This window comes from Crocodylus siamensis, chromosome 9 (genome assembly GCF_052110815.1).
Source record: "Crocodylus siamensis isolate JL-2025a chromosome 9, ASM5211081v1, whole genome shotgun sequence".
In the NCBI taxonomy this organism is placed as follows: domain Eukaryota; kingdom Metazoa; phylum Chordata; order Crocodylia; family Crocodylidae; genus Crocodylus; species Crocodylus siamensis.
Window position 1 is genome coordinate 58,498,425 of NC_143403.1, and position 25,032 is coordinate 58,523,456.

Here is a 25,032-nt window from a genome sequence, read left to right on the forward strand (position 1 = left end):
CAAAGGACAAACAGTGCATTAATGTTAGATTAGTACCTTTCACATGGTCCACACTAGAGAAACAGATGGTATTATCTTGCCTCTGCCTGTGTCCCATCTTGAAAAAAGCTTGCTGCTCATAACATTTGAACACTGAATAAATACAAGCTTGCATTTACTCATGCCCTAGTTCCTGGTGTGCAGTCCCCACCCTCAGGCTGCACTGTTTCGCTGCATACTGCACAGTACAGCGCAGTGTCCACCACTAGAAGTTCTCCTGCTTTTAGTTATATCAGCAGACAGGCAAAAACTCAGGTTTATCTCACTTCTTAACTAACAAGTAGCCCTTACTGTCAGCCCTTTAGCAGAGAAGGGACAAAAGGGTGCCCTAGAAGTGAAAGATCTTATTTAATGTCACAGTGTTTTGATGGCCTTGGTAACATTTTTTTCAGACGTTCAGAAAGGTCATCGCCTGGACTTCAGTTCCAGTAACTATTGTCTCCCCGATATGTATGTTATGAATCATCTTTATTTTACTCAGCGCTTCAAGAGACCCCAGTCATGCTTAATTCACTCTCTCCCCCTCTTACCTATAGTCAGCCAGAGAGGGATCTGAAAATGAGGAGGAATCTATGCAAAGGACTTAACACAGATGGAGATGAGAAGCAGAAACTAGAGTTCAAAAGCTTGTAGGATGCTGCCAATAATACTAATCCTTAGCACATATGCAGCAGGCAGGGTAATGCCGCCCTAAAAAAGCAGCTGAGTCTTTCTTCTGGGGCACTGTGAAGCAAAGAGCATCACTCCAGCCCCCAAAGCTTGGCCTGTGCTGGAAACCAGAAAGTAAAATGAGTTTACTTTTCCAATTACAGTGGAGCAGTAAAAGGAACAGCTTGCTTCCATGCTGAAACATATGCTTCTGTCTGTACAAGCTCTAATTAATACCCCACCAGCAGATGCCACTGTTGCTCTGCTGTGTTACATATTAATGTACATATTTTTTGCCATTTTGATTTGTATTGGCACTTGCAATCACTCCACAGTGCAACTGTCCCCTTGTGACCAGAGCAGCTGCAGGGTGATTTGTTTTGGAAAGAAATTTTCCCCGTCTTTCATAACAGCCAACTAGATTGCATGCCTGGGTCTGATTAGTTAGGGATACTAATTAAAAAAATGCCATCAGTGCTTTGACAAAGTACCCCCCCACACACACAGACACACACTATTACACAAATGAGCTCCTTTTGAAGACTGAAGTCAGAAAGTCCTTGTTTCGAGTCGCGTAATAAATCAACCAATTTCCACTTTGACCCCAAAATGCAGTGCTAGACATCATCAGGACACTGTAAACAATACAACGTTCATTTTTAGATGGCATCTCCAGTTCTACTTTATAATAAAGCATACACATACACAAAATAAAGACAAATAAAAAGAAATCTTTCACTATCTCTGAGGTACAGACATTCACCCCAGACACACAACTACAATACTAATGCTGATGCAGGTTCTACCCCTTGTGCTGGCTTCTGGCTATTTTTATGCTTAAGGTTTTGGAGGAACGTGCCCCATATGATGCATTTGTTATTATTTGTCACACAACAAACTTTGTTTGGATTAAAAAATAACCTAATCACCAACTATTTGGGAGCCAGGCATCAGGGCAGACAAGTTGAAGATGCTAGTCAAAAAGCACTTTAAAAATGAAAAATATCCCCAAAAATGCCCCATCTGCCTTGACCAGCTTTTTTCCTTGTATAATTTAGGTTTGGTCATTTGACCTGTTAAATACAGCTTGGTCAATTGTCCAGTCAAAAATAGTAAAAAATTGCCAATACAGTCAAACAATACACAGAAAAAGCACAAATATGCCAATAAGAAATATGTTAAAAACAATACAAAATCATATTTCTGTCAAGAAAACTGCAAAAAAAAATTCACTCCCCATAAAATACTTTTTAATCTTTGACCAGTCAAAAATATGCAGTCAATTGACTGGTCAATTAACAATATTTGACCAGTTGATTGACTGGCTTGCCAGCCCTGCTATAATTACACAATTCCCTTATTGCTTTATTTCTCTGCCTCCCTTCAGTCTGCTACCTCTTCTCAGAGAAACCAGGGAATTGGGGAAGTTGGTGGCCTCTGTGTTGAGTAGGCGAGATTTAGCTTCCACCCCTAGCAGCTCTCCTCAGATGGCTTCTTGGTGCCTTGAAGGATGAGTGCTGATGCAGAAGCTCTCTTCTGATGCCGCCACTTGGCCCGTCGATTTTTAAACCAAACCTATGGATTTAAAGGAAAAAAATGAAGCATTTGTCTTGAGCCTATGCCTGAAGGCCCCCTATTCTGACTGGAAAAAGCTGTTCCATACTCCTGCCCTGGACTCTTAGTACAGGATTTGCTGCAGGATCTCAGCAGATTTCTTGTTCAGCCACATGCAAAATACACTTGGAATCCCCTTGGTTATGTAGAACAGAGAGGGCATAGAAAATATACCAGAACAGGGACGCAGCAGCAGAATTAGACAGTGTGTGTACGCACGTGCATGTGTGTGGGTCTGTGTGTGCGTGTGTGTGTGTCTGGGTGTCAGCATGCATGTGCATTCCCATATGCAGCTACAGGAATGCATGAGTACTGAAGGCCACATCAGTAAAATCAGCTTACACGAGCGTTCTTTTGTGCTCCTCCGTTACGCTTTGGGTTTAAATAGTATCCTACTGAATTTCTAAGGGTGCTATTTAAGTGGTACTTTGAGGTGTGGAGTATGCAGCCATCTAGGCTGATTCCTGGGCATCTACTTTTCAGCAAGTAGGGTGGAAAATAGTTTGCAGGCCCAGAGTATGAAAGAATCTCACCTCTACTCTCTCCTCCTTCAAGTGGATGCGAGTTGCAAGGTGCTCCCTGGTGATGACATCTGGGTACTGGTTCTGGTGGAAAAGAGCCTCCAGGGCCTGGAGCTGATCCTCTGTGAAGATAGTCCGGTGCCGCCGGGTCCGCCTCTGGATCTGATGGAAGGTCTGCAGCTCGCTTTGGCTCCCCCGAGGGTTTTTACAGGCTCTCATCGTAGGATGAAAAAGCCGCATAGGCCAAGGGAACCTGGTGTCTAATGAAAAAAGAGTTGGAAATTTACAGTATTTTATTCCAGTCCTAAAATGCAGATCACTGTGAAGACAGATCTCCACTTTTAGTCCCAGGCAGGCTGAAACTGGGGATGGTACAGAGAAAGGCAGATTACGCATTGTTTTAACCCTGCTAAGTGACTTAGGACGGATCAGCTCTGACAACTGACTTTGGTTCAGGTCAGGTTCAGCTACCTTGGCTGAAACGAAGGCGCTCTTGCCTTGAGGTGAGGCTTTGGGTAAAGGAAAGGGTCAAAAGAAGCTCTTCAGGTGAGAGAAAAGAAAAGGCTGGTAATACTATCACGTAGCTAGATTATCAGTGTCAGTATTGCCAAGCCTGTGCCTTAAAAAAAGTCAGGAGTCTGGCCCCCAAAATCATTAGATGGGTTTAAAAGCCGTGAGTTTTTTTTAACTCCTATGACTAGCATAAAAACATCATAACTAGCATAAACTACTCAATCCCTGCCTATATCTCTCCTTCACTGTGTCAGGATTTGTACAAATGCTGATCCAGAACTCACTGAGGTGAAATACCACTTTTTCTTCATTATGTATAATTAAATAAAAGCACAGCCACTCCCATAAAGAGCCAGATTTTGTACCACTTACTAGCTACAGGTCTGAGCAGCCTTCCCCATCAAGGTGGTTGATTAATACTAACTAATAATTTTAAAACTGTTTGCAATGCAGTAATTGATTAGTGCTAATAACCTAGTGGTTTGGATACATGCCATACCAATACACTCTGGCAGACTTCAGGTGCCATGCCAACTGCATGCACAGACCAGTTCATCCACCCAGAAATGAAGTCACCCTTGGGGTGAAACAACAAAATGTTCAACTATATTTAATTTCAAGCACATGCATATATGCATTGCTGAAGCCCTCTCAGTAAGGTAGCATGTCAAACCTCCACAACACCCTGAAACAAGGAGTAAAGAATACTGGACCCAATTGAAAACAGGGATGGGAAAAATGTAGTTTGGTTTGACCCCAGTTACATGTGAGAGATTAAGAGCTCTACTGGTACAGAGTGCTGTAGGCTTATCAGAGGCTGTAAGAAGTTAAGGTCTAGCTTTTTTATCTTATTTAGACAGGAGCAGCCCAGTTCTGCTGAGGCATTGACTCAATACTGATTCGGAAAGAAGTGTGCCCGCTACAGCATCATCCACGTGATATCCTGCCACATTCTAGCTCTTCCTTGCAGATGCCCATGAGAATCAACCCACCCCAACCTTGCTGAGGTTCAGTCTAACAAAAACACAATGCAAGATGGCAAGGCTGCGGGCCACAGAGTTGTAAAGTTACTCTGTCCCTTGATTTTGCTTCTTTACAGAGTATTGTTGCCCTCGTGCAAGTGAGATATGATGCCCCCTCAGTGAGAGTCTGGCAGTGAGTCATAAAAGAGCGTACTCACCTAGCCAGTTTGGAGGGTCCTGAAGGGAACGAGCACTTGTGTGAGAACAGCAGCAGCAGCTGCACCCAGCAGCTTCCAGCTCTTCCTCTTCATCCTCTTCCTCCTGCAGAGAGCTGGCTGTGACAGCCTCTAGAGCACAAAGGCCTTTGGGCTCACAGTCCAAGATACCTTGGAGGCAGAACGGCACCAGAACCTGAGGATTTCTCTCCCGCGGGCTGGAGAGGATGTTGTCGATGGTGAAGGAGCATTGCTTCTTCAGGCCTCTCCTGCTGAGGTCCATGTCCAGCGATGCTTCTGAAGACATTCTTCCAGGAACGGTGGCTGCGGCAACCGGCAGTTCGCATTCAGCAGCTGGAGGAGATAGGGTTTGCTTTTCACAAAAACCCTATCTGTGCCATGCGGACTTACAAAGAAGAGGACAGCTTGCACTCTGAATCTTTTTAAAACAGTCCAGTGGTGCCATATGGAATTGCTGCCTTGTCTTCTTTTAGCTTAAAGTGATTGTCATTCTTGCACCTGGGATTTCGATATTATATACACGCACACACTTTTTTCCACCTAAGCTAGCTGCTTTATAACTGAGGCCATCCTGAAAATACACACACACACACGCACACACACATATATATAATCCCTTTGGAAAGAAAACCGTAAACCCCCCTGTGAATAAAATAAATTCTAACTAATCTTGGCAGCTTTGTGAAGGGTTAGTGTGGATCTAAGATTTAGCTAATCCCACAGAAATGACTCTAGGAGGAAATCTGATTTCTCCATCTCGAGTGTAGATTTGAGGTGGTTATGATCTCCATTGTGTTGGAGTCTCTGATTCCAGGCAGGGGGAGAATAGCTGTTCTCCAGCCCAGAAATGGACCAGAGGATTAACTCCTTAAAAGAAGCAAATTATCCCTTTCTCTGGTCAAATGAAAGCTTTTCCATCAAAAGCTGTCATATCATACAGTATGAGAGAAGGAGGGAGAGTTCAGTTTGATAAAAAATCATTTTTAACACCAGCACAGACCTTTACTAAATGAGGATTCTCAGCAAAAGCTGCTTTATTTTTTCCTCAGAGCACAGGAAAATTGTATTTTGCTGTGCTCTGTCTAAATAATGCTAATGCCAATACCTTGCATGTATACAACACGTTTCTTCTGAGGATCTCAAAGCACATTATATACTGAACTTAATTAGGCTCATAATGCCCTGTCATGTCAGTCAGCTGTAGTTATATTAGCTCATGCCCCTCTGCTGAAGTGTACATACCTCTGCAATGGACCGTGTCAGGTTAACCACAGCACACGGTAACATATTCGAGTTCTGAAGAAAAAGTGTAGAAAAATAATGCCTCCAGTTCCTCAAATTGGACTGGCACCAGACCTAACATTCAAAACAAAGCCATGGGATCTTCAATGCCCATAAAGTAGCCAGGTTCTTGTAACCAATTCACAAGGCAGGCCAAACAACCCTGAGATTTTAGGAATGTTATATTATGAGATTTTTTTCATTCTCTTTCCTCTTTTTGAGCCTTTGCGGGTCCTGTTTTCAAGTTTTCTCTGCAGCCAGAAGAACTACCCACTCATTTTTAATCCAATGAAAACTGGGATTCTAGCAGAACAGTATGGCTCCAGAAGCTAAGGCTTTAGCAAAAACATCAAACATCATGAAACTTGTGAGAAAACCACAAGAATACGCAACACTTTACATCTCATCTAACATAGAACCTCTGCTTGGGTATTTCTGGCCCTGGAATCAAAGGATGGAGCCCTTCCTTTCTTCCTTTTGGCCTGAACTCCTGTTGGCTCACCTCCAGCCACACACACTTGCAAGCAGACAAGGATGCCCGGAGAGCACTGTTCAGTTCACCCATATAGTCTTTGTTTCGCTGCTGCACTGCCACAACCAACACTGGGGAGGGGATCTAGGGACCTGGGTGCCAGTAATTCAGCCTCAGGGTCAGCTTAGGTGGACACAGAAGGATCTAGGCATCATGTCAACAGCACTGGGACCTTGTTTGCAGCCTAGGTCAGCTCTGAAGAATCCAGACACCTGCTTGCCGCATCCAAAGTGTGAGGCCTGTACCCACCAAATGGGAGCAACCTAGAGGGTCTTGCGGACTGGGTCCAGATTAGCTCAGCAGCACCTGCCCTTTTCATCTGATTCCAAAGGGATTATCGAAAAGGCTGTTCACTTTTGAGGTGGATTCATGAGTCCTACCAAATGCAAAAGTCCAGTAGAATGCCCATTGTGGTGCACAGTCTCACCATCTAGTCTGAAACCAGGACTCCTTAAGAATCTTTTTTTATTATTATTGTTGCAGTTTTTGCCATGACTTGGAGTCTTTATCCTTGGAAAAAATCATTGTCTGAGCAAAACATCTTGGCCAGATCAGTTACCAGCATTTTCTGCAGGGGGACCTCTTTGAGCCCATCTCAGATCAAGCTATAGTCAGCATCCTAATTTGACAAGATTTTTCCCATGGCTGAGTTGCTCAGCTTTTCAGGTCCCTGTTCAGGTCCACACTAGTTTTTCTGTCAGTATTTTTCCAGGGTTAATTTGCAAGCAACCATTTTAAATTTCCCAACATCCTTCGCTAAAGCCCACACTAAGTTCATTATGTATCAGTGGAAAGTCACTTAAGAGACTGTCATTTTAAGCAGGATGACACAGCTGTATGAACCATCCAGTTCCTTGATTCATAGTCTATGGACGTTAGTTGGATCTTTGCAAGAACTGTATAATTACATTAATCAAGCAATGAATTAGGTCTCTCTGATCATTAGGTCTATATAACTCATTACTTGGTTTCAGAAGCCTTTTATTACTGCCTTTTCCAATTCACTTATCTTATGTTTCACTTGATTTATAATAAATGAAAGTCCCTTTGATTACGAATATTCTTACTACTTATTTGCCTCCCCATTTCCTTTGTTCTGCTGACAGGGGCAGTACTCATTTAAGCCCTGTCAAAGAAATGGTGTTGGATTAACATTTTGATCAATTTTCTTTTATGAATAATTTTGATTTACCAAAACAAACTATTTATAAAGGCAACCTGAATACATATAATGGATATAATGGCATATTGGGCAATATGATGAGATAACTATCTTAACATATAGTATGCATATTTCAGTTCATTCACTCGAAGCAGGTCAGTCAAAGGGCCATTCCTCCTGAGGTACCTACAATGGTTAACAGCAGGCTGTTCTGTGATAGATACATTCTTGGGAAGGGCTAGTAAAATCGTCCCCTCTACCCCTCTCCTCCACCCCACACAGATTCTCTCTTTTCCTTCCAAAAATATAAATTTCTGAATAAAATTTTATGAACAGCAGTTATTTCAGTGGTCATATTTATCATGGGGCACTCAACCTTGTGGCATCAACTTTTTGTCTCAGCTGTAGCTGAGTCTCCTAAAGCATAGGAAATGGCATGCGGTATTTCAAAACATGGTAAGGAAGACCTCCTGCCCCTCCTTCGTGTATTCCCCAGAACTTCCCAACACCTCCCCGCTTGGTCTCAGCTAACATCAAGAGATCCTTGTTCTCATCTCAGCCAGATGATCAACCATCAGTTTCTATTAACAATTTTATGGATCAGAGAAGGTTGAACCGCAGACCCACCACTACTGCCTCCAGAGATAGCATCAGGTATGCTTTCCTCGCTGCAGGAATGAAAGAGGAAAAGACTGACCAAACAAAAGGACTAATCAAGGCAATCTCCTGAGACATAAAGCTTGTTAGGTGCCATTACCACTGGATCAGTGAAAGGAGTGGATTCTGGAAATGAGGGCCTTCACTTAGGAAACTGCAGTCCTTACCGCTGTGAACCTACAATTACCAGAATTGGCCAACACAAGTTGAGCATATACCTCTTTTGCAGAATAGACCGTCATATGCTAGAAGAATGAAAAGAATAAAAGATTTGGTAGGATGAGAAGGAGACATAAAACTGAGTATCAGTATACTGAAAAAAACACCTCAGCTCAAAATTTCTCCTAGTCAGGTCACATTGAACAGCGGAGTTCTTCATGACCAGGAGATGTCTAGTACTACCCTTGGAGATCTCTCCAGGAAAAAGTCTCTGACAGCTACATAATCAACTGACCCCCTGAACATTGTCCCTACTAACCTTCTTTTTCCCTTCTCTCATTCAGCACCTACCTTCCCTATGATTCCTCTAGCTATCATATAGCAGCCTCCCTACAGTTTTTTTTTACCTAGCAGTTCCTCATTTATGAAGAAATCTCACTTGAAGACATACCAGCTTCTTTTCTTCCTCTCCTTTCTTTGCCTCTTGATATCTTCCTCCCTCTGCTAGTCTGCATTTTACATCTTATAAGAATGCAATTCTATAATTTTGCTCTGGTATGCAAGAAGAATTCAATCATGCCCATCTGCTCTGGGAGCGTTTTCTCTTACTTTCCACTGGTGTAAATGCCATGCTCCATACAGGGCAGTGGAAAATTAGGCCTGTTACACAGAAGTCTATTTATTCATTATTATAAATCCCACTTGTTTTTTAGATGAATGCAGACACCCAAACCTCGAACAAACACAGGGAGAATCATGGCCAGACTTTGCTCTGAGCAAGTCAGGTGGGGACTAAACTGGTGTAAGGGAAAGCAGAATCTTCCCCCTTCTGGGTTTAGCTGTAATAATCATACACTTTGAAGCGGATTAATTCTTTTTCCCCACCTGTGACAAAGGGCTTCTTTCACTGGCTTCCCCTTCATGTCTCCGCCTTTCCACCACACAGACGCACGCACTTAGCCTATTAGTATCTCTGCTGATTGCTTTCTTTCATTCCCCCTATACCTTTCACTTCAGAAAATGGACTGGTAATACTTCTTTTATCAAAGAATTATGGGATTTAGGACCCAGATCTTACAAAGAGACTTTTGATAGCGGCTGGTAATCAAATCCCAATCGGCAGACACTTCTTTGCACCCTGCTACCGGAGGGGAATAAAGGGAAGGGATTACTGATGTTGTGTTTACTGAGCCTCTGCCAAGATACGATCTCTTGGCTATTTCATATTAGAAAAGAAAAGGAAAATAAAACAAGAAAGAAAAATGTAGACAAGGGGGGACAATATAGATATAGATAAAAGAAAAGAAACGGGCTCTTATCATTTTCTTATTGGTTAAGGAGATTCTAAAGCCATTATAGAGGATTAACAGAAAGGTTAATCTGCTTTAGCCGTTCATTTGTCAAAAGTGAATTTATAGGTTTTGAAAATCCTTCCTGCGGTGAAAGTAGAGAAAAATGCCCCTTCTCTTGCCTCCCCCGCCCTCTGTCAGCAGGACATGGGCCACTAGAGTCGTGTTCGTACAGCGCATATCCCACTGCATCCTGGGCCCGATTCTCTCCTGACTTATACTTTGTTTAGCCATTTACAGGTGCCTGAAGGGAGTGTAAAAGGCTTCTCCGAGTGTCAGTGCTGGGGAGTGCCAGCACAGAACTGTTTCATGGTCTCTTTGTATCAGTAACTAATCTATACAGGGTTCAGGGCATTGAAGAATCAGTGCACAGGACGTGATTTTCTTCATGAGCACCTTTGATTTCCTTGTACAGGGCCTCGTGGCTGGAAGTGGGCTTCCATGTTGCAAAAAATGTCACCAGTGTAGTCGAAAAACTGCAGGCTGGGAATTCTCTGGGGCAGATCCAAGGAGCAGCGTTCACTGTGCGAGTAACAGCACACTGCCACCTTGTTATACGACTTTCCTAGTTTACTAGATTACAAACGGGGCTATGCCAACCAATGCCCACAGTCCATGGAGCAGTGCCAGTTCAGACCAGCTGAAGAGCTGGCCCATTAGTTTTACTAAAGGTAAAACCAGGCATGGGATTTGAAGCAGTTCTGATTTTAATCCAAATCAAAATGTGGAACAAAAGGAGAGAGGTACAGCCTATCACACACTATCTTATCCCTGGAATAGATGGCAATTATCATGAATAAGCCACAATTGTCTCAAAAGCATTAGTACACTTTATCTTGCATAATTCACAGGTATGTAAAATAAGATAATGGGATTGTGGGTCCATAGGACCCCAGAACAAAAGGCTTTCTTCCAGGAGAAACATGATATCTGTTTTTAGCCTAACTGAAAAGGATAGGTAGGTCTGTATAAGAAGTCAGACAGACAATACAGTGGTTCAAGGTCTTCCTTAATTAGTTCACAAAGAGTACTTTGCCAGGAATTAGTGGATAAAGTCCCAGGTCTTATGTAGTCAACAGTTATAGTTAGGTCTACTAAAGACAAAACAAAAAAAAGGTGCCTAACTAATCTGTTTTGATTCTCTGAATGTGCCAGTAAAATATCAGATAAAGGGAAACCAGTTAGCATTGGACTTTCAAAAGTTTCTTCTACAAAGTTATCATAGAAAATAAGTGGTCCTGGTCTGAATAGTAACGTCCCACTACAAATCAGGAAATGCAGAATTCAGACAGAAGGCACTTAGGAATAGTTTATAAGATTTTATTGCAACCAAAGGCAAATAGTAATACAAAGAGCATATTTGAACTGGCTTTTAATATTTATTATCTTGAAACTGGAGTGAAATTGAGCAGTGAGGTGATAGCATTTGAAGACGACACTAAATTATTTAGTTTAGTCAAGACTAGAAATTCGGAGTCCCATTCAGGCTAAGTGAATGGAAGATTAAATGCATATTTTACTAATGCAAATTAAAGGCACCAAGATGGATTAACATCAATTCTCCTAATTAATATCCTTATCCTTTTAAAAGAAGAGTGGGAATTTTATCTAGCAAGAAATGGAGTTCCTTTCCATATCATCAGCTATAATTCTGACTCTGCAGAGGTAAGACATCCATTATAGAGATGGAAGAGGTCAAGGCTTTCAACCTTTGGAAAAGCACTCCAGAAAGCATTGCTAATTATTTTAATGAGAGGTTAAAGGCCTGATCTTTGCCACAGAGCTGAACTAGGAGCAAAATGACCTGTTCTCAGATACAATTGGCTACTAGGTTATAAAATACTCATTTTTATCTATTTTTGTCTTTATTTTGCTCATAACCTAATACCTGTACAAGAAACACATCTTTCTTAAAATCCTGATAAAACTTTCAGACTAGTAATTTTGTGTCTTCTAATTTGGGGGTCTTCAGCTGGACCTCCAAAATCAGGAGCTATGTGATCCAAAATCTGTGACTGTGTGGAGGACTAGAAAACCAAGGCTGAAGCATCTGGGCCCTTGTCAAATCCCTGGAAAGGAGAATGGGGAGCTCCTAAAAAAGAAAGGGAGCATTACCTGCGAGACCAACATGGAACTGCTATATACTATCTATGGATATGTAATAATAGCGTGGACGGTTTAAGTCAGTGGTTTTTACTCGTTTGAAAAGATCCAGGGTCTGTCCCAACCCACACCCCCCGGCCCTTCCAGTGCAGAACCCCCAGTTTCCTGCCCCCCGAAGCTATGCTGGTGTCTCTCACTTCCAACCCACAGCCTCCTGCCCCCCACCAGCCTTGCCTGCTCAGGCTGGAGCATGGTGGCTGCAACAGCTCCGGCTCACGCAGGAGGCAATGGAGCAAGTCTGGCCGCAGCACAGGCTGGAGGGAGGAGGAGGAGAGGCCTGTGGCACCCCACCCTGTCCTGGGCTAGGGCTGCTGCACTGTGCCAAGTAGTCTGGTCATCCCACCCCCCTTCCCCACCAGCCCCCGAGCAGCATCTCCCAGCCGCCCCGCCCCTGCAAGCATGGACACTGGCCCCAGTGTCACCAGCCCAGCCACTTAGATCTGCACTGCCCTCTTCCTCCACTGGAAGGGGCAGGTGCCTTCCTGCCACCCCTCTGCCCTGCTGCAGCTCACGACCCTTTGAAATATTCTTGCAACCCACTTTTGGGTCACAACCCACGGGTTGAAAAATGCTGGTTTAAGTGATCCGGTTAGTGACACAAAATTACTGTGTAACTACAGTGGATTACAGTATTAGGATTTCCTCTTTTGTTGTATTGACTAATATAATATAGTACGAACAAACAGGAAAGCAAACCATGCTTTAGATAAGGGTAGACCAGCATACACTCAAGTCATATCTTCAAGGGAGATACAAGCTTATTTGGCCATTTGGAGCATTGGAGTGGGGGAAGAGAAAGAGAGAGAGAGAGAGAGAGAGACTGCAGATGGAGTCTAAATATTTTTCCCTTCCCAGATTCAAGGACTGGTAAACTTTAGAAAAAAAGCCAGGTATCTTTATCGTTTGTTTATTTATCTTTATATTCATTTTTATGGCTTTTAAAATATGTTTTCACTTCAATACTTTTGATCTAAATAAATAATATTTGCTTTAGAGAAGCTGTTTGGTCACTGTCTTAATCACTTTCATTGGCTTCAAACAGCAGAGAACAGATCTGCAGAGGTAAATTATAGCTACTATAAGTGAACTTCAACCCAGGCCCCAGTCCATGTATGAGAGCATCACTTAAGTGCACCTGGAGTCAGGCCAGGTCCACTGAGATAAGGCAGGGTCAAAGGCACAGTTTGCTCAGTAACTACAACAACCAGGAACACCAAAAGGACAGAATGGAGAAATTCACTGTATGTTTTCCTAAGAAAAGCCATCTCCCAAAGGGGCCCTAGGGTGCGTCCACACATGCAGGCACGTGTGCTTGCAGCAGCTCATATAGGGGCAGCACAAATTTGAGCTGGGGATTTTTGCCACAGCACACGTGCCCGGACATGCTCTTTGGGGTGGGGCAAGTTGTGCCACTTGGGGCAAAATAAACTTCCCCACCTCTTCCCAGATCTGCAGCCAGGGGGAGCGAGAGGGTTCTGAAGCCCAGGCACTTGGTATCTGGGGACACTAGCCGTTGTGCCAGCTGGACTGCTGCAGCAGCCCTAACCTGGAGTGGCCCCTGCACCCTCTACCCACTGCAGCAGTCTGGCAGTGGGGGCTGCTGCCTCGCTGTGACCTGCTTCTATCTGTGACAGCATCTGCCCCTTTGGACCTGCGGCCCCAAGGCTGCAACCCTGCCAGACCCAGATGGGGTGCCCCCACTCTGCCATCTAAGCAGCTATTGTCCAGAAGATGTGCTTCTTGTGGTGGCCTGCTTTGAACTGTTAAAGCGTGTCCTCTTGACCCCAAATGGCCAAGAGTTCAGACACCACATCTGCCCTCCAGCTGGGTCCCCAGTGCTGGCCCTGGACAGTGTCTCACCACTTGTCTCACCAGCAGAGATCCTGGTGTTCCCTATTTCCGAACTGCAAATACTCTGATAAGAAACCCAAATTTTCTTATTAAAATACCCAAAATAGTGTTCTTCCGCTATTAAAATGAAACACCACTATGTAGAGAGAGATCAGTTGAGCAATGTTTTATTGATATATTTACAAGTGTAAAGCAATTTGGAGTGGGGGTTGGAGGAATTTCTGGGTGGGTGTAGGGCTTGTGGGGGTGATGTTTGGGGAGGTAGGGGGCTTGTCTGGGGTTTTGGGGTTTGTGGCTGGGTATGTGGGTAAGCGGTTTGTGGCAGTGGCTTGGGGATGTGGGTGTTGTGGGTGGACTGTGGGGACTGTGGATGTAAGGGGGTTGGGAGGGGTGCCCTGCATCTCTGAAGCATCTCTGGAGGTCCAAGCCCCGGCTTGCCTCAAGGCACAATGGGGCATGAATGTTGTGGGCCCCCAGTGGCTGGAGGGGCACAGTGGCACTGGTGGTGGCAGCAGGAGTATGGAGGTGGTAATCTGGGAGCTCCCGCAGATGCCGCTGGCGCTGGGTGGGGGGTGTTGAGTGCCAACCAGGGGTCGGCGACCACCCACAGATGCACTTGCAGCATCGGCAGCAGCCAGTGGTGATTGCTGACTGCCCGCAGATGCGAGCGGCGGTGAGAGAGGGCAGGGTAGTGAGTGGCAACCACCCGCAGGTGCCGCTGACAGTGTCAGCAGCACCTTTTTGTAGGGGGTGCACCACTATGCTCAGTGGGTGCACATGCACCCGCATGTACCCCCTACATGTCACCAAAGCAGTGGGGAACCATGCCCAGCTGCACTTTTTTGGGGGGTGTTTTTATTTGATACGTGGAAATCCAGGTATAATATTTTGAGCCTGTGCTGCAAATATGCAGTGTGCAGAACATTTTTTCATTCTCAGCATGTTTCCTGTGGCATCTCAAACTGGTTTGAGACACCGCAAGAGGCACCTGCACTCTCATCTGGACGCACCCCTAAAAGCTGAATATGGGAGGGAGTTGAGCTCTTACCAAAATGAATGAGACGTGCAAATCAGAACCCTTGGGTCTTCACTCTTCTCACCCCATTCTCATTAAAAAATTAGGAGATTGTGGTGTCGATGCCTACACAGTCAGATGGGTCACCAACTGGCTGGAGGGCCACACCCAGAGAGTGGTGGTGGACGGGTCATTTTTGACCTGGAGGGATGTGGGCAGTGGGGTTCCCCAGGGCTCGGTCCTTGGGCCCGTACTGTTCAACATCTTCATCAGTGACTTGGACGAGGGGGTGAAAAGCACCTTGTTCAAATTCGCAGATGACACTAAGATGTGGGGAGAAATGGGCATGCTAGAAGGGAGGGACAGGCTGCAATTGGATCTGGATAGGTTACAGGGGTGAGTGGATGAGAACAGGATGAGTTTCAATACCGACAAGTGCAGGGTACTGCACCTGGGGAGGAAGAACCAGCAGCATACCTACAGACTGGGGAACTCCCCTCTTGTCAGCAGAGGCAGGAAAGGATCTTGGAGTCATTATAGACTCCAAGATGAACATGGGCCTCCAATGTGGGGATGCAGTCAGGAAGGCCAACCGCACCTTGTCATGCATCCACAGATGCATCTCGAGCAGGTCCAAGGAGGTGATCCTCCTCCTCTATGCAGCACTGGTCAGGCCGCAGCTGGAGTACTGCGTCCAGTTCTGGGCACCGCACTTCAAGAGGGATGTGGACAGCATGGAGAGGGTCCAGAGGAGGCCACTCACATGATCAGGGGGCAGCAGGGCAGGCCCTACAAGGAGAGGCTACGGGACCTGAATCTGTTCAGGCCCCACAAGAGAAGGCTGAGGGGGGATCTGGTGGCTGTCTATAAACTGGCCAAGGGAGAGCAGGCAATGAGAAAGTCCCTGTTCCCCCGAGCACTACTGGGAGTAACAAGGAATAACGGTCATAAGTTGATGGAGAGTAGATTCAGGCTAGACATCGGGAGACGCTGCTTCACTGTCAGGGCAACAAGGATCTGGAACCAACTTCCAGGGGAAGTGGTGCTCACTCCTACCCTGGGGGTCTTCAAAAGGAGGCTAGATAGACACCTAGCCGGGGTAGTTTGACCCCAGTACTCTTTCCTGCCTATGGCAGGGGGTCGGACGTGATGATCTGCTCAGGTCCCTTCCAGCCCTACAACTATGAAACTATTCACTGAATGGACCTGACTTTATTCAAAGGAGAGAGGAAGGAGCTGGAAACAGATAATGTGCTGGTATTTGAAAGGGTCCCCTTTGGTTTCATAATGTTGTGCAGTTTGGATTAAGCATTAATAACTATTGCAAGAGTAATCACAGAAGAGTCACTGAAAGGGCAAGCATCTCCATTCACCTCTATGTCTGACAAATGCTCATATCATCACTATTCTGTGAAGACCACAGCAAAAATAGTATCCTTTCCTGATACTGTATTTTTGTGCCTGCTACCCAGGGCACAGTCTGGGCACACTTGTTCACCAGGAATTTCACAACACTATGGGAATCCCATATAACTTAAAACTACCAGCAATCTCAGGAACATTGGCCACCTTAATCAGAAATCCCTGAATATGAACCTTGCAAACCTTGACAATGCCACATCCCCTGAAGGATTTCAACTCCCTACAGAGTTTCCTGACATGACACCATCAGTAGACAGTTGGGGTTAGCCAGCTTCTACCGACTTTTCCATGCAGAGGTAATATTCAGATGTCATCTTGGTGACTGCCATTATTTACTATTTATTTATGGCAGGGAGATGGGGATTTGTGCATTAGTATCACAGACAAATAAGGCTGGAAGGGAGCACAGATCACCTAATATAACCATCTGCTCAAAACTGGAACACCCCCTTCCAGATGCATCCCAGCCTAATGCTTGTCTAACCTGTGCCCAAAAACTTCTACTAATGAAGATTTTACAACCTGTCTAGGTAAATTGTTCCAGTGCTTAATCGCCCTCATAGTAGGAAGTTTTCTCCAAATAGCCAAACTAAATGGCACCGTGTTGTGAGTGAGTGAGGAAAGACACTACATAGAACTATATGGCTTAACTTGCTATATGCTGAATTTTACACTTGATATTGTTTGATCATTTCTAAACTTAATTTTAATTATTTTTGTATGTTTGACATAAACATTGGAATGAACTTAGACTTTTCAGGGCTTTTCAGCCCAGAATATCTGCAACTCAACATGGCTTTATTTTGATTCACTGTAAAACTGCAACTTCACACACTTTTCCTCATGCATTTTAAACAGATGCAGGATTGAATATGGATGTGTAAATGCTTAATGCGAGTGTCCTGTGCCACAATTTATGAAAATCACTATTCTAGCCATTACCCAGTGCTCACAAACACTTCTGTACAGATTGAACAACTTGTCTTCTATAAAAGGCTGATGAAACTGCATCGATATACTTCCTTGTGAGTTACTGACCTAATTCCAAACCTGTGATTCAACTACCATATTAATTCCTACGCTGGAAAGAGGAGAACAATTTGAGGAAGAGAAAGATGAACTGGTGAATTTCAATTCACTTTAAGCATAATGCAAAGCCTGCTTTTTTTTTTATCAGTGTTACAGCAAGAAAAGAATGTCTTGCCCTGAGCAGATACGAATGATATTTACAGTTTACTGGAAAGATGGCCTAGTACTTAAGGCACAGGATTGGCATTTACGTGATTTGGACTTAATTCCTTTTTCTCTATGCGATCTCAGGCAAACTTGTTTCTTTGTGCCTCCATTCTCCATTTGTAATGTAAGAATAATGCTTCCTCTATTGTCAGAGTCCATTCACTAATGACTGTAGGGCATTAATATACTTCATCAGTGGTTTTCAACCTTTTTTCAACTGCAAACCCCTAAAAATACTAAGTGGAGGTATGGACCACTCTGAATTGTAAGTGTGGGTATTTGCATACTTTTGATTGATCATAGTCATCTTTTATGAACCCCTTAGGCATAGTCTGCAGGCCCCAAGTTGAAAACCACTGTGCTAAAGACAGATATTTCTGTTTGACTTACTTCAAACAAGCGTTTGATTTTATATCGTTAAGTGTGTAAGCATGAATATTTTATTAGCCTTCTGTTTGGATTTTGCTGCAACAGAGACCATTTCTATACTTGTGCCAATGAGAACTTAATTTGAAGTGCTCACGGCATGTCTATACATCGCCATATGGCAACGTTGCTACGGTGCCGTGCTTTAGCGCTTCCTTTTGGAAGCGTAGCATGCTGTATGGCCATGTAATGTGTCGCTACATTGCCATAGAGCGATGTGTAGACAAGCCCACAGTGACTAGGAGATGGCTCTTGTGGTTTGTTTTGTTACATTCTGCTCTATTTAAAAAGAAAGTCAGTGGTATATCATGAGGTATTCCCTAGGGTAAAATGGGAACAAGCAAACATCAAAGCCAGTTCCAATGATTTTTTTTGGTATCTGCAATAACAAGTTTTTTTCCCCCCGCTGATAAATGCTTCTAAGAATTTTAATCTTGTATTAACCAAGAAAAGTGTTAGGCATATACAGACTGAGGTGTGATCACTCAACAGTTTACATAAATGCGTGTGTTCATTTATCTAGAAACCTAAAATAAAAACTGAACAAGATATCTGTTTGACCAACTCTGTAAAGCAGTGATTCTCACTCTTTTCAGACTCAAGGCACCTCTCCAAAAATGCCAGCTCTTAGGTTACACTTGGTTTTTTTTGACAACAGACCAGGAACAGAGCAATTCTGTTGCAAACAACTCTGACCACAACAGGTCAGAATAAATTCCTATTTGAAATCTCTGGTTTATCTTGTGAATCATGTGTAGGTGTTTGCACACCTAACAATGCTATTATTGTGCAGAATTCCTCTCCCCCCCCGACACCTTTAAAAGGATCTCATGGCCCTAGTTAAAACCTACTGCTGTAAAGGCTTGGTATCACCAATACACTAAGAAGACTCAAGAGATGAAGCTTGAAACTAACCACCAAGAGTCAGTACCTCTTTTGAAGATAGCAAAGTTATTGCTCTTTAAGGTAAAGAACCATCTTTTTGTTCTGAATCTGTATGTATGAGCCATAACAAGGGCTTTTATATGCTACAAGAATACGAATAAAATAAATACTTAATAACAAAGAGTCACTAACAATATCAGGGCTAATAATGGGGCTTAGCTTGCAGATATTTTGTCAAAAGGTGAAGTCAGCATTGTCCAAAAAGCCCTACTGCTTTAAATTGCTTGGTATTCGATGATGTTGAGCAAACTCTTTAAAACGTGCTGAAAAAGCAAACAAAGTAGAAAGGATATTGTATGTATCTATGAGGGGTAAAATGGCTGAGTAAGATCTCTGTAGCAGCAGACAGAAGTCACATTTGTCATAAATCAATGCAAGACCATCAAACAGTAGGTCTATTTTTAACCCAATTCTAAGGAAATACTGAGCAAAAGACTTGGGTGACTAAATGGAGGAAGCTTGTGGATAGCTGTGATTGTTTAATTCACCTTCACTTCATTCTGAGTGGGGCAACGTTTGCAGTTTGAGAAGCTTTGTAACCTGGCTGACTATTACCACAAGCATTAAAGGAATGCTTAATTTCTAGACCAACCAGTTCAATCCCAGGTTACAGGTTTGGTCACAGGTCTTTGAAGGCAAAACGCTGACATTGATTTGTTGGTAACGTTGGCATTGATTGCATTCAGGTTCAATAAACTCCAAGCCATGCACTAATTATTGTGCCCTTGGGCAAAAATGTTAATTAAAAAGCTATACAATTATAATGACATACTTGACATAACTGGAACAAACAAGACAAACAATCAGCAATTGCAAATATAGCACGTTTATACTCTTCACTGAGTTTATAAGTATGTATTCAGGTTTGTCCTCAGCTGCGAATTTTCCCCAAAGTGAAATGCAGGCAAAGCAAGTGAAACGCATCCTAGAGAAGTTGGCATCAGAGGATCCTACATTTGAATGAAGAGAAGAGTATACAGCCCTCACACAGCTTGTCTTTAAAGAACTGCAGGACAGAACAGCAAAACAGTTTACACCAAGAAGACAAAATACAAGACTGGAAATAAAGGGAAAGCCTGAAGATGATGTCTATTAAATGTGTTAAATGAGCAAGGGGTACTTCACCCTGCAAAAGCAGGTCTGTATGAAGGACGGTAAAAAGTATTATCAATGTTCAATGACACAGCAGAGTCTTGCATTTATAGAGAAACAATGCTTGTATAGGCCAGACAGTTTTAAATGCTTTTGGTGAGAAAAGGCAGAATAATGTTTTCTGAAAGAAATGATAGCAGATATTTATTCTGAGGCCTAGAAAAACGCCCTTCCAAAGGACTCAGGGAGAGTGTACAAAATGTAAAATGCACAAAACTGCCTTTTCTAAAGACTATCAAGGGTCTCTCCACCTATCCTATTTCCTCAGTCTCCTCAGGCAAACTTTTATTGCCCAAGATCTACTATCAGTGGTACACAAATACTTGTACTGATCTTATACCACAGCTTCATCATTTAGCAACCAGGGACGCATTTCAGAAAATATTTTCAGCTTCCTAGACAAAAAGAAAGAAAGAAGATCATTACACATCCTACTCCTAACGCTGCAAAGACCTGACTCCAATCCCTTTCCAGCACTGCTGGAGTCATTTATGTTTTCAATGGGATTCCTGCTTGAAATTTAAAGTGATTTAAGACTCAGGCTATTACAGTAAGTGGCTTAATCAGGAGCTGTGCAAGCTTCTTATCTCCTCATGAGTATAAATTTCCCAGAGCTCCCTTTATAAAGCTTCTTCTCACCCAGTAGCCCTCCCACGGCCCTCTTTGTTAGTCCCCTTCCACCTACAGAGCCCCTGACACCCTGATGCGCTTCTCCTCTGCTGAACATCGGACTGGCCTTACCCCGCTGGGAGCCCACGTTCCCCTCCCATGAGTGCCATGCTAGCCCTGTTTCTCTGCTAAACAAACAGATGTTTTTAGGTCCTGCAATTTTATCCCTAGTCGGGTGATTGCTATGTTTTCCTCAAAGCCCCAGCTCCAGGAGTCACGTGATAGGGGAAGAATCTTAGCTTTGGTTTAAAAACAACCCATTTCTAGGTAACACCAGTACAGGAGGAAGATAGGCAGCGTGACATGAGGTTTCGGAGTTTTGCAATATTTGGAAACTAATGGACCAGAAAAAAAAGGCTAGATTGTTAAAAAATAGTACACAACTCCAGACCACACGTTTGTACATTTATGAGGTTAAGTATGCATTGTTAGCTTGTGTTGCTTCTTTGTGGCAAAACTAAATCACCAGTGGCGCTGCAACCTCAACCAAGCAGCCACCCATTTTGAGGTACAGTGTCTTATCCTTGAAGTGGAGAAGAGAAAACGGAGGAGGGAAAAGGAGAGGCATCCCAACCTACAGACTACTCACCCCTGTGAAAAGACCTGCAGCTTCTGCAGACAGATCTGCGGCTAAAGGATTAGCTTCTTAAGTCCCCTCAAGACCCATCAATTAACCGTGGTAGAGATCATCCTTGAATCAAGGGATTGCCAACGATGACAGTTTTGGCACCAGGCTATGTAATTTGTAAGGTGCGTTTAAACAAAAGGGCTCATAACTAACATGTCACCAACCACTGCAAACAGCCCTACCGGAAGTGGACCTCCTCACATATTAAAGACCCTGCAAGACTCCCACCCTACTGCAGCACCAGGCCTTTATACCATTCCCCCACGCTTTCCAGGGGAGCTTCTCTGCTACCCGTGCTACCGGTGTGAGACCTGCAGTGGGGGGCTGCAACTCTTCTTATTCAAGGTCTGTTAAGATGACCAAAAGGTTACTTTATTTTTCTGAAAGCAGATCCGCTGGCACCTGGAAAAACCCCAGGGCAGTACAGTAAGAGGAACTGCATGACAGTGTGGTCGACCATCACTTTGACTGGCACAAAAATAAAGAAAAAAGTGAGACTGTCTATGCTAGCATGTCGGCCCCTATCAGCCAACATTGTACACGTGTGTGTGTGTGTGTGTGTGTGTACATGCATATGTACAAAGCCAAGGGTTTTCTTTTTTCTGGTATCTTTTATTGCAGTGATTCTCACCCTTTTTTGACTCAAGGTCTTCCTCATTAGACTCATGCCCTACCTGTCCAGCTTCCCCACCCCCATTTAGGTCGTTTCCTATTTTTGCTTCCTATCTTTGGCTGTGTATATGTGTGTATTTGTATATGTACATGTACACATATAGACACACAGGTGTGTTATTTGTACATCTACATGTACATGTGTACACACATGTAGTACGCAAAGTACACATTTGCATGTCTATATGTACATGTACATATATGCAGTATAGACACAAGTATACATTTGCATATCTACCTGTAAACACACATAGTACATATTTGTAGAGCTACATGTACACGTGTATGCACACATGTATTCTATGCACACACAAGAACATACCTGTGTATCTGCATGTACGCACAGGTACACATAGTATATACACAGAAGTACACATCTGCATATATACATGTACAGATGTATACACATGTAGTACATATACACACATACAAGTACATATTTGTATATACACACAAGTACATAATATATCTGCATGTAGACACATATGTATTACATATACACACGTGTATTTGTATATCTACATGTGCATTAGACATACAAGTACAAACTTGCATATCTGTGTACACATGTGCATACACATGCTACACGCACACATGTAAGTAAACATTTGCAACACATGCACACACCTGCATGCAGTATACATATACAAGCACATATCCCTACATCCACGTACAAGCACACAATTGGGTATCTGCGTGTACACACACAGGCATTACATACACACGTGAGTATTCATGCAGCTGCACGTACAAACGCATGCATTTATACATCTACGTCTGCATGATACGTCTACACGCGTGCACACGCATGCTGCATGTACACGCGCACAAGCACACAACCGTTATCTACACGTGTGCGTGTCTATATATATATATAGAGAGAGAGAGAGAGAGAGAGAGTATCTATATACATATACGTATATATACAGACACACGAGCGCATTTCTGTGCGCGCACGCACACACCCGCCCGCATCCGCCCCGCGAGCACACGTGAGCACACACGTCCCCACGCGCACACGCAGACGGGCGCGGGGGCGGGGCCGCGCGCAGGCGCAGGCGCACGCGCCGCCCGCTGGTGCGGGCCGGGCCATGGGGGCCGAGCGGGAGAGCGGGGCCTGCGCCGCCCTGTCCGCGCCGCCCGCCGCGCCGCGCCTGCTGGAGCTGCTCCGCCGCTCGGCCGGGTGAGAGCGCCTGCGCGTGCGCGCCGCCGGCCCCGCCCCGCCCCGCGGCCCCTCCGGCAGGGCAGCCGGTTTCCCCCGCGTCGCTTCTGGTTTCGGAGCCCCGGCCCCTTGCCAGAGCCCCGCGTGCCCCGCGCCACCGCCGGCTCCTGGGCGCCGTGCGCCCCGCGTCGGGCCCCGGGCACTGTCGTTTCAGGAGGCGACCGACAGCGCCCCGCAGCTTTACGCTCCAGCCTTTTTCCGCTGCTGGGTTTGCCTTGCACGGTTGGAGCGTAATCGCCCCCCTCCTGTTTCTGTGTACATTTTTTTGTTTAATGGGCTGCCCTGCCTTAATATCTTTTTACATAGAGGGCTTGGTGCCAAAAGCTTTGAACGGCTCAAACAGTCGCTTTTGGAAACCTATAGGCCTAAAGATTGACATGTAAAAATCAGTGCAGATGGCGGTGGTGGTCAGGCCACAAACCAGCCTTGCTCTCCCCCAGTGCCTCCCTGCTCCCCTTCCCCTGCCTGGCCTGCTCTGCTTCTGCATCTTGCCTCGTCTGCTGCAGCATCTCACGCGCGCGGACACACGCAGCTCCTGCCACTTGTGACACTAGTGCCACACATTGGCCACCACGGCAGCAGGTTGCCACGTCTCTCACCGGTGACTTGGTGTCAGCTGCACTGGGGCATCTTTTTCTTACCGGGACAGATCTGTATCAACACGGTGGTGACTTTGGGGTTGACTTTTTCAGAGGCTCTGTGAAGAGGTGTAAAGATAAAAGTCTGGAAGAGGCTCTTGTGCTGTCCAGGGAGGTGAGCAGAGAGTTATGGGAACTGGACGATGCCGACGTGCTTCCTTTAATCCGCTGCGTGCTGGCTTTCCAAATGGAGGCGACCTGCAGTTCCAGTTCTTTCCATAAGCTTGAACAAGTATGTAGCGCTCTGCAGCAGCTGCTCCATGGCTCTGGGCCTGTACAAAGTAATTTTATGGCTACTTGAACAAGCCACCCCATTTGCAGAGGTTACCTGCAAAACTATGACAGCGCCTAATGCTTCTAACACCCATTATTTACAGCTGTCAGTGCTCTGCAGTCACAGGTGCTCACAAACAGCCTTACAAGGTAGTGGTAGGAGATCCAGTTTACACCAGAGGAAACTGAAATCAGAGAGCTGTTGCCTGATGTGTCCAAAGTCACGCAGCAAGTAACATGAATGGCACGTGCCCCTGGTGGCTGGGGGGCGACCACCCACAGATGCTGGCAGCACTCCAGGGGCAATCAGGGACCACTTGCAGGCACTGCCGGCAGCAGGGTGGTGAGCAGCGACTGCCCGCAGGTCGTGCCGACAGTGTCAGCGGTGCCTTTTTGCAGGGGGTGCACAGCATATGCGTCACCCCAGCAAGTAAATAGCAGGGCTGGGAATAAAAGTTAAATTTTGAAAAATCTGGAGACCCAAGTTAGATTCCTGCTTGAACTTTCCCTTTACTGGGTGAACTTGTCCCTCAGGTACTATACAGAAAACTAGATGCTGCATTTTAAACAGGGTCTCCCTTATAGAAGAGGTTTGTCTGTGCTTTCCCTCTAAAGAAGACTGAAGGGAGGAAAGAAAAGAGATTTTGTCCTATTGCTGAACTACTTGTGCTTATCTTCAGTAAAAAAAAAAAAAAAAAACTTAAACCAGTGGTTCTCCACCTTTTTTGTACCAAGACCCATTTGTAAGTATCGATGGCCAGTCTCGACCCCGTAGCCCTCGCTCCCAACCCGCTGCCCCCAGGCACCAGCTCTCTAGTGTGTGGGTGTGGGGCACAGGGAGCCCCAAGCAGCCCGGATCTCTGCCAGCCTGCAAGGGAAAAACCCTTTTCTCACATTTTTCTTCTTAAAGGAGAAACCATCTTTAAAATGTCTTGATCCGTTTTTAAAGCTTGCTTGCAACCCCTTCCTATATTTTTGCAACCCACAGGTTGAGAAACTCTGACTTAGACCATAGCGAGACAGAGAGAGATTGTCTCCTGGACGTCT

The 25,032-nt window shown here is 44.7% G+C and overlaps 2 protein-coding genes across 6 annotated transcripts in view; one reads left to right on the forward strand and one right to left on the reverse strand.

The window, feature by feature from the left end:
* Positions 1–1,363: 1,363 nt before the first annotated feature.
* Positions 1,364–23,806, reverse strand: GSC2 (goosecoid homeobox 2). Its single transcript, XM_090062778.1, has 4 exons — positions 23,716–23,806; positions 4,516–4,866; positions 2,835–3,082; positions 1,364–2,262 (listed from the first exon to the last, which is right to left on the reverse strand). The coding sequence occupies exons 2-4, from the start codon at positions 4,817–4,819 to the stop codon at positions 2,158–2,160; spliced, it is 657 nt and encodes a 218-aa protein (XP_089918904.1). The 5' UTR covers positions 4,820–4,866; positions 23,716–23,806; the 3' UTR covers positions 1,364–2,157.
* The window catches only part of THADA (THADA armadillo repeat containing), a 35,095-nt gene continuing 32,968 nt past the window's right edge, over positions 22,906–25,032 (forward strand). For all 5 annotated transcript variants that reach the window (XM_090062773.1, XM_090062772.1, XM_090062774.1 and 2 more), the window contains exons 1-2: positions 22,906–23,035; positions 23,767–23,944. In XM_090062773.1, coding sequence (XP_089918899.1) covers positions 22,944–23,035; positions 23,767–23,944 — 270 coding nt within the window. In that variant the 5' untranslated portion in view covers positions 22,906–22,943. The remainder of the gene's footprint in view (positions 23,036–23,766; positions 23,945–25,032) is intronic.